This window comes from Stegastes partitus, unplaced genomic scaffold (genome assembly GCF_000690725.1).
Source record: "Stegastes partitus isolate 25-593 unplaced genomic scaffold, Stegastes_partitus-1.0.2 Scaffold74, whole genome shotgun sequence".
Taxonomy (NCBI): domain Eukaryota; kingdom Metazoa; phylum Chordata; class Actinopteri; family Pomacentridae; genus Stegastes; species Stegastes partitus.
The window spans coordinates 674,318-684,627 of record NW_007577805.1 but is presented as its reverse complement, the minus strand read 5'-3'; the positions used below and the strand labels follow the sequence as shown (position 1 = coordinate 684,627).

The window sequence follows — 10,310 nt, the reverse complement described above, 5'->3', positions numbered from 1 at the left end:
TATGTCAAACTGCAATGTTACCACAGACGGCTGTAGAAATCTATGTTAGCAGTAGCGCGAGTAAGTTGTTGTAGAAGATGCTGCTCTTTTTCTCTGTCCAGCGCCTGAAGTGTGCAGCTAAGGTACACTGATGCAATCCTTACACCACGGAGGGCTTGTTGCAGAGTGCGGCGTGGTGCTAACCGTGATGCTGACCCATCTTTTCTTTTTCCCTTTGTTGTTGCTCAGGAGTTTGCTGCACTGACCAAGGAGCTGAACGCCTGCAGGGAGCAGCTGCTGGAGAAGGAGGAGGAGATCTCGGAGCTGAAAGCAGAGAGGAACAACACCAGGGTGAGGGCAGCTCCCAATATACAAATTAAAACATTCACCAAACTGCTTGTACCGCAGGGCCACAGAGTGCGACGAAATTATGCCGATGCCTTTGAGTCTGGCTGACAGAAACTCAGATATATTGATTGGTAATGACGTGAACATTATACTCCATCTGATACAATCGATTAGAAACTCCATCATACACTGTTTTATTTTACAATCAGACATTAAGAATCGGAGAATTATCTATATTTCTTGCGTCTAACCCCTAAAACAAAACAGCTATATTTTAAATTGTTGTATAATATATATCCATCCACACTGGGATTTAATGTCGATCACAACAACTGCAGCTTTTGTGATTCAGAAACTGAACCTACTGATCCACTCTGTAACGTTCTGTTATCTTATCAATCTGACTGCTTGTTCCTCTCACAAGAGAAAATGTAAATATGTTTGGTATTGATACGAAGGAGATTCAGAGCGACTTGATATTGAACAGCCTGGTACTCCTGGTGAGATTTTAAATCCACGCAACCAAATGGAGACAAGTGCATGCAGTTCTTCAGTTTGTCGACGTGACCTTGTCATCTCAGTGCTTCAAACATGAAATGAAAGAGGAAACATGCAAAATGCAAACATGGATGAATACAGATCAGGATACAGGATTTTCTTTTTTAAAGCTATTCAGTTATGTTTCTCAATTTACTTCTCTCGTTTCTCAAGTGGTTTTATTTTACTATTTCAAAAAAATGTAAGTTGCGTTCTTCATATCTGAAGTACCCTGTTTGTATGGTGGCGTCTATTAGTGATGATCTACAGCGCCCTCCATCATTATTGGTTAAGATGTGTTCTTTAGCTTCTAGTTAATTCAGTTCTTTTCTCAATAATACAGGACCACAATGAAAAAAAGAGGAAATTTCAACCTTTAATTCAAGTGCATTAAAAATTATTCTTTTACATCAAATCGTGAGTGCCACAACTATTAGCACCCTTGATGTTAATACTTTGTTCAACCCCCTTTTGCCAACGATTCATTTGAGTTGAGTTGAAGGTTAAATTTTTCTACAATTTTCAGTGTGAAATTATGCTTCTGCAATAAAAGTTTAATTTATTTTAAGGCTTTTAACACATCTTAACCAGTAATTATGGAGGGCACTGTATATGCCAAGATTTATTTCTGAAAGTTTCTTTCATAAATAATAGTGAAAACATTGTTTTTTAAAATGTGTTTGTGAGGCCTTTGGAGGACATCTGTAAATGGTAGCTTCAGGAAAAAAAAGTAGGGTTACACTCGCCCCCTCTGAGCTGCACAAGTCTGTACATGCACATGAGAGCCACCACCACGAATGAATTCTCAGCTATTAGAAACACTGAGATATGATTACAGGGCCAACGTGATGCATTTGTTGAAAAGAGTGCAACCAAACAATGCTTTAGAAAAAACATCCAATAAACCAGGAGACAGAAATGCTAATCTAATTCACCACTGCTTGTCATATAGCTAAAGACAATGATGCCTTTAACTAACTTTAAGCCAAACGTCTTGCTGATGGAGGGGAAAAAAAGTAATAAATGTACAAAACGTGCAGGAATCTGAACCTTGGTTTGTGTTGTTTGCATAATGTGTAAAGTAATGACCAGTGTATATGAGAACTGACAACAAAAGAAACACTTCGAATGTCATATGTGCAGAATATCAGATTCACCTGAATCATGTGTTGCTGCATGAAAAAGTTGTGCAACCAGGAGCCCCATCTCGCCTTACTTGCTCACTTTTATCATGCTGCTGCTTGGTTTCGTCCATGTTCGCTCCCCCTTTTATTTGCATTTCAAAAGTTTCCCTAAAGTTTCAGAACTCGGCCCAGATTTTTTTTTAAATTGTCAGCCTGCTGCACGCCGCGATAGACGCCATCCTGAGGAAGCTTAAGCTATCTGGTGGCTACGGTTTTACGGCTATAGAGGCACTGAGGCATCCATGCGCTCCGCCTATTTCCAATGGCCAGACATACCTCGTTAGCTCCAAGACATTCTGCCTAAAAACATTCCCCCTCTCGCTGCACATGGATGGCTGCTCAACAGTAAAACGAAGTCCAAATGGCACTGATGCCCTGCAGTGTCCACTTCAAAGAATTCAAACCACAAGACATTAGCGGATCAGTTTGATTTTGTGTCGTTGAAGTCCTGTATCTTATTTCCCTTTTTTCTACAGCAGCGAGCACGCTCTGCCGTTGACAGATAAGACTCTGTTTTCCATCCCAGTGCTGATTAAGTGTGGATTTACAGTCTCGCGCTATCTTTCTCCGGTGGAGGCAGAAGTACATTTTTTTTTTGCACAATGCTTGCTGTGGAATACGGAGGGAGGTGAGGTGCAAGAAAACGGGGCCAGACAAAAAGTCATTTTCGCTCTCTCACTTTATTATCACCTCCAAATCCTCCAACGGGCAATTATTAAGCAAACTTTAATTAAGCTGGGTTTTGTCGCTGCTAGGGTTTTGTAATGAAATCTTTGAAGGCATGTTCAGGCAGACAGTGGAGTGACAACAGATGTGATGACTACAGACAGACAAGTTAACTTTACTGTCTGTTTTGGATACAACTGAAGTGAGACACGATGAGACGAGGGGGGAAAGTATTTAGCAAACAGGATCAGACTGCGGCTGTTGTCTGCTCTTATTTTGAAGGCTCGGAGTAAACACTCACCCCCTGATTGATTCAGCGTTTTGTTGAGCGTGCAGAAGTGTGTAGACACGATGGCTACCGACGGAGACAGTTGTGTCAGACAGACAAAAGAAGACACGACACTCAGTCTCCTCCGGTCGTCTGCAGGGTCTTTATTTCCACCGTTACCAGTTTTCATCGTCGAAGCATTTCCACTTTCTCCTGCAGAGACTCTGATCACTGCTGCTTTCGATTTGAAAGTTTGTCTTCGCTATCCTGCAGGAAAAAAAAAAATAAGACGCATGAATTTCTCTCGAAGCCAAAAGAGGATAAAAGTATTATGGATTATGTCCCCGTTTTGTGTTGTTCGCCATAGCAACAGATGCAATCCAGATGCTTGAGGCTCAGACTCGGTGCTATTGATTAGATTTGGATTAGGGTGGGCAATTTTACTTTTACTTTTGTGATTTTCTTTTGATTCACATAATAGTAATAATAACTTTATTTTTTTATATGTAACACTTATAAAAACAAAGGTTTCGCAAAGTGCTCTGGCAGACAAAGCAGAATAACAGCAGGAAGCCCCGGAATTAAGATCAAATAGAGCAGAGTGGTGTTAAGGTGAAGACAAAAGATGTAAAAGTACAAAATAATGAGAACAATAGAAAAGACAACATCACATGAAGGCAAGTGTGTCCATAAACAGGCATTTTCACAAGTGATTAAAAGAAGAATCTCCTCAGGCAAACGCACCTTTGGATTTAAACTCGTAAGTTTGTTCATATTTGTGCTTTGTCACCCAGACGAGCTTGAAAAGTGATCAGTCGGATCTTTAAATCAATTCTATAGTGAACAGGGAGCCAGCGGAGACAAGCCAGGACCAGTAAAACCAGTAAGAAGAAGCTGAGCTCCAAAGATTTGAACCAGTTGCAGGGTGGTGCAGTTGGTAGCACTGTTGCCTCGCAGCAAGAAGGTCGCCGGTTCGCGTCCCGGTGGGGGCACCGGAATCTTTCTGCGTGGAGTTTGCATGTTCTCCCCGTGCAGCGTGGGTTCTCTCCGGGTTCTCCGGCTTCCTCCCACACAGTCCAAAAACATGTTGAGGTTAATTGGTGATTCTAAATTGTCCGTAGGTGTGAATGTGAGTGTGCTTGGTTGTCTGTCTCTAAGTGTAGCCCTGTGATAGACTGGTGACCTGTCCAGGGTGTCCCCTGCTTTCACTCTGAGTCAGCTGGGATAGACTCCAGCCCCCCATGATCCTAATGAGGATTAAGGTGTATAGATAATGGATGGATGGATGGATGGAGGAATGAGAGTAGCTTTAGGCGGTGGATGAGTTTTTGCAGGTCGGAGCGGGAGGTGATGGCTCTTAATTAAAGAAAGCAGGATATTTTCCATCCGTGTTTCAAATAAAAGGATGATCATGTTTTGCTCAGACTGGGTAAACATATGATTAAAGGAATAGTTTAACAAGTGGAGAAATGGATTTTCTCACTAAATGTTAGATGAGAAGATGAAAATACTGCTCCCATATCTGAACACAGAGCAACATTTAGCTGCCAATTAATTTAATTAGCACAATGAGAGAAAACAGGAAAACAGCAGGTCTCGCTGTGTGTGAAGGTAACAAAATGTACCTGAGCTGTCTACAGTCATTAATTTAATGGTATAACCTGACAAAAGCTAATTAGCAGCTATGCGAGTGTTTCTTTTAGGTGACCTGCAAATGATGCCAGGAATGTGTTGCTGTCTTCTTCCACCATCAGTCCAAACCAGGATGAATACGGTCATTCCATCTCAGATCCTCAGATTCTTGGAACAGTTTCTGCTCGGCCATAATCAGAGCTTATTTGATGTACTTGTCCAGTATTGCAGATTCTGAATCAATGACGTAATGACAAGTAATAGTGAAAATATCAGGCTTTTGCACATAATATTCCCTGAGATATTGTCATTCAAACATAGCCTGCAGGACTTAATGCTCAATTTTTTTTGTGAAATCCGATTTTTTTTTGCGAGTTCGTTCACATTTCCAATTAAATACGACTTGTATGTGATCTGCTGTGTGAACTTCATACGACCCAAAAGTGCCCTCCCCCCGACTCACCCGATTCACCATTAATTGAGCCCAGAAAGTGCTATTGGAACCAGCCCTACTAGTTATTATTTAAAACTGTCAACAATGAATATTAACAACAAATGAGCCTTCAAGCATCAAGCCCTCCTTGTGTCTCTTCCTCCGTCTTGACAATCCGACAGCCTCGCTATCCGACATAACAGAAGGTTTTACATTTAGTGTCGGATTATCGAGTCCCGACTGTGTGCTGAAAGTGGGGTGACTGGCAATCTAAAAAGAAAAATTGTACTTGATGTATCGATCTACAGTTTCACACAAGTGGGTCTTCCAAATGGACAATGACCCAAAGCTTTACACCAGAGTAGTTACAAAGAGGCTTCAAAGTCAATGTTTTGTGGTGGCCATCACAAAGCCCTGATCTCAATCCTGTAGAAAATTAGTGGATAGAGCTGAAAAGGCGTGTGGAGCAGGGAGACCAACAAACCTGACTCAGTTCCACCAGTTCTGTAGGAGGAATGGGCCAAAACTCCAGCAAACTATTGTGAGAAGCTTGTGGAAGGAAACCCAGAACATTTGACCCAAGTCAGGCAGTTTAAAGGCAATGCTACCAAATACGAAGAAAATGAATGTAAACTTCTGACTTTGAAGAAAGTAACAAAAAATTCTCTCATTATTGTGGTGTTTAGCGAATAGAAATAATTTTGGTAATCCTAACTGACCTAAAACAGGAAAAGTTCAGTCACATTTAATGTCAGATAGTGAGAAATAAAAAGGTTTTGTGTCTTTTTATACAGTGTATGGAAACTTCTGGTTCCAACTATATATTTTTCAGAGGCTCTTTTCATCGCTGTGTTAGGATTGCAGTTGCTTTCGGTTCATTACAGATAGCAGTGGGAGCCTGATTTCCTAACCAGTGGTTAACCACAGAATGCATTTAATCCAGCTGCAGCCTGTCAGACAGCCTGGGTGGAAGATGTTTGGACCGGCGCACTGACGGCATGCCAGCGAGCTTTTCTCTAGGAAAGTACACGGAGGTGTTTCTGAGCTGCACCTTTACCATCTAACCAGATCATATCTTGGGGTTATAATATTATTTCTTTAGAACTGAGATCTGCATCGTCTCCGGCCCCGGTGGGTAGCAGGGGGGGGAAATGAAAGCAGATGATCCAGTGCTGATCCCACAATGGACCTTGAATAAGCAACAGCAGCAAATAAGGTTTTATCTCTGCAGCATGACTGGCAGCATCTCTCCCACTCACATCTCCTACTTGTTGTTGTTGTTGTTGTTGTTGTTGTGTAGTTGCCTTCTTTTCAGTCATCCTCGCAGCTCTGCCTCTCCGTCCTTGAGTAGCGTTCTGCTGCCAGTTGACTTGACATGCTACCTACTGTGGCGGCGCAGATTAGCGTAATCCTTTTGTGAGGCTGTTGTTGTTGTGAGGGTTGCAGGTACCTTCGAGTAGAACTGAAGGAGATTTTTCTCACATTGTTTAAACTGTGGCATTGACAAGATGCTATGTATACCATACGCTGTATCGCTCTTCCTTAAACAAAGAGGAAACAATTACTGCTGAGCATTTGTGAGCTTATGAATGGCATAAATCAATACAGATGACAGTTAGTATTAATATGAAGGACGGTGGTTACAGTGATTTTAATTTAGAAATAATACGATAATAAATGATCATATTAAAATGGTTGGGCAACTGTTTTGTTTTGTTGTTTTTTCCAAACCGCTAGAAGAGCAAACATACATTCTCTGCATGCTTCATTAGGTTTTCTCTCGAAGAACGTAAATTTATTTTGACATGTGCTGCATGAGTGTTATTCTTTGATAACCTCATTAGACTGTTGAAGTGTCTTTGAGGTTTAGAAGGGAGCCTCATAAAGTACACATGAAGTCATTCTTCCACTACTTAAAGGAAAAAAAATCTGAATTCCAGGCAGTTTCTGGGTGTTTTTTTTTTGCTCCTGTCACATTTTTTTTACTTACCGTGGGTACATTGTTTTATTTTTATTTTCCTGCAATTTAAAGTCCTGCAACTCTATGGAAACATCACCGCAATGACTACAAGTATGAGCCTTGTGTGAAATCAGAAATCCATCCATCCATTATCTATACACCACATAATCCTCACTAGGGTCGCGGGGGGCTGGAGTCTGTCCCAGCTGACTCAGGGTGAAGGCAGGGGACACCCTGGACAGGTCACCAGTCTATCACAGGGCTACACTTAGAGACAGACAACCAAGCACACTCACATTCACACCTACGGACAATTTAGAATCACCAATTAACCTCAACATGTTTTTGGATTGTGTGGGAGGAAGCTGGAGAACCCGGAGAGAACCCACGCTGCACGGGGAGAACATACAAACTCCACGCAGAAAGATTCCGGTGCCCCCACCGGGACGCGAACCAGCAACCTTCTTGCTGTGAGGCAACAGTGCTGCTAACTGCACCACCCTGCAGCCCAAATCAGAAATCACTAAAGTAATTATAAAAAAAAATAAGAATTAAAAAGGAAAGAAAGGTTTGATTACTGAAATCAACATGTTCAACATTTATCTAATTGCCTAGACATATTACTGACTGGGTAAAAATGGTGGCTCTACATACAGATAATTTGACATTTTTAATTAATTTCAACACATATCTCCTCTCTGCTCTCTTTAAGCACAGCCTGCAGTTCAACATAATTCAGCTGAAAAGTCCTTGCTTTTTTTCTAACTTGATTATTAGCTGCAGCTGAGTCATTAACAGCTTCATGTCTGCACTGAATATTGTAGAATTTTTTTGTTTTTTGTTGAATCCGTTTAGTGCAAATTGTTCGTTTTTTGGCAATTTACTAAATTGAACATGTAGAATAAAGTGATTTATGAATGGAATGAGCAGTTCAAGAACTGTTGGAAAAAAGAAAATCTTCTTCCTGTTTTTGCAGTTTCTAGCTCTGATCAATTCTTTTTAAAGTCAACATGCCTTTCAAACCCAGCAGAGGGGTTTTTGGGTTCAGAGGGTAAAACAAATCAATGAAAAATGATACAATTTGAAAGCTGACTTTCTGTGAGCTCCGGTTCTGTTATTATTTTTTGGATTCCTCTGTGTTCTGCTCGTGTTTTTATCCTGCTGTGCGGAGCGGTTCCACTTTTCTCGGGAGTTGACGGCAACGGTGTTTTCTCTTGTGCAGCTGCTGCTGGAACATCTGGAGTGCCTGGTGTCCCGACACGAGCGGTCGCTTCGCATGACCGTGGTCAAGCGGCAGGCTCAGTCTCCCTCGGGGGTCTCCAGCGAGGTCGAGGTCCTCAAAGCGCTCAAGTCCCTGTTTGAACACCATAAAGCCCTCGATGAGAAGGTGAGTCCACCTGCGTTGGCGCGTTCCTGACTGGTGTCGAGGTGGGACAAGCAGCAAATACAGAAACCTCACTTCTGTCCAAATCAATTTAGCTTCATTATGTTGGCAAATTAAATTATTGTTAAATTGTCGGCACATAATAAAGACATTAAATTCGATTTTCTTGTCTCTTGCAAAGCTCACAGTCGTCCTCAAATGTATTCATACCCTCCCATTAAAGAAGGAAAAAACAGCTGTCAGTGAAATAAGGTGACAAAAGTAATAATAAATAAAAATGTAATGAAAATCATGACATTGGTTTTGAGTTGTGGTTTAACAGAAATATTTATATATATTTTTAAAAAAACAAAAAAACCCAAAAGCAAACAAGCGTGATGGGAGCCATAAACTATATTTTGTTGAACAAACCTTTGAGCCAATCACTGCAATCAAGTGTTTTCTGTAACTCTCTATCAGACTTCCGGGACAGTTCTATTTTTTTTTTTAAATTATTCTTTTCAACCACAATTCAAAAGCAATGTCTTATTTCACTAAATTTTAATTTATCAAATTTTTATTTCTTATTACTTTTTTCAGTTTCTAGTGATTTGAGTGACTATTGTGAATTTTGCCTTTTCTTTAATGGAAGGTTATGGATATATTTGAGGATGACTGTATGTCTATGTAGGTCATTTTTCTGTTTAAAATAATAATAAAAAAAAGAAATTACATTTTCAGTCATTTTCTAATGCAAGTTCATGTCATCACATATAGTGATTTAGAAAATAACTCAGTTTGTATTGTCTAACTAGTGTGTGTGTGACATATTATTATGTTATTAGGTACTGATGGATAAAATATCTAACACCAAATGATGCAAACATTGCCCCTGCACTGACATTTCTGTGTTTTCCTGCTACAATTTGCTGGCTTTAGTCTCCCTTTCAGCGGCCTCCTACCCAGCCTGCTGATTTATGACCTTAGTCCCTTTCGCCGTATCACCACCGCCCCTGTAATCCATTCATCCTCTCCTCTAAAAGCCATCATTTATAAAGCACGTCCAATGGCATGCTGTTCAAGGTAATAAAAGCTGTCTTGGGCAGCTAGAAGTCTGGGGAGAGGGGGGTGTCGCATCCCGACTTGGTCCCCAGCTAACTTCTAATCCAGGATCAACCTCCTCTGAGATCTGGCGTCCTATCGGGCCTCAGCAGCGATGCGGCACAGTGGCCACACAGCGCAAGTAATTGTTCCATCACCACCATGACAAACACCGAGCTCACGGACCAAGAGAGGAGTGTGAGAGAGGGGGAATCTCCTCTCAGCAAATGGTGCTTTTAAAGCAATAAGAGCTTCATAATGCTGCTTTGAAGCCACAGCAGAGTGCTTTTTGTGAGGCGAAGGAAAAGAGGACAGCAGCTCCTTCTCCTGCTTTTCTGTTATTGCTTAGAGTGGAATTTAAACAGCAGTCATGTGGGAACACACTGAGTGCATCTTTCTCTTTACAATGAAGTCACCTCAGTGCAAATGCGTGTTAATAACGTGGTGCCTCGCGGAGGAGAGCTGCAGGCAGATCATGATTCATGTTGTTTTCATTCTCAGGTGAGAGAGAGGCTACGAGTGTCGCTGGAGAGGGTTTCCGCCTTGGAGGAGGAGCTCACAGCAGCCAATCAGGAGGTAACGGCTGCCAGTTTTATATCGGATAATGAACATTGATTGTGTTATGTTTGTGTATATATTTGTTGATGTGGCATTTGTATGGCAATGTGTGATTATGGGTGATTGTATGCATGAATGGATTGGATGTCCTTATCTTAAATTGCTGGCTCCCTGCTATGCTGTTTGCATACCGATATTTGAATATTTGTTGGATTAAAGAAACAAAACAAACTCTAAGTGTACTAAAATCCAACATCTCATGAACTCTAAAAGACTTACAT

General features: G+C 41.1%; 1 protein-coding gene across 4 annotated transcripts in view; it reads left to right on the top strand.

Moving 5' to 3' along the window:
• Window positions 1–231: 231 nt before the first annotated feature.
• Window positions 232–10,310, top strand: part of ppfia2 (PTPRF interacting protein alpha 2) — an 82,678-nt gene continuing 72,599 nt past the window's right edge. For 3 of the 4 annotated variants that reach the window (XR_520007.1, XR_520006.1, XM_008276482.1), the window contains exons 1-3: window positions 249–330; window positions 8,230–8,394; window positions 9,973–10,047. Coding sequence is in view for 2 of the 4 variants with exons in the window: in XM_008276482.1 (XP_008274704.1) it covers window positions 8,284–8,394; window positions 9,973–10,047 (186 nt within the window). In the remaining 2 variants the exon portion in view is untranslated. Of the gene's footprint in view, window positions 331–8,229; window positions 8,395–9,972; window positions 10,048–10,310 lie in introns of all 4 variants that reach the window. The other variant, XM_008276483.1, reaches the window with a different exon arrangement.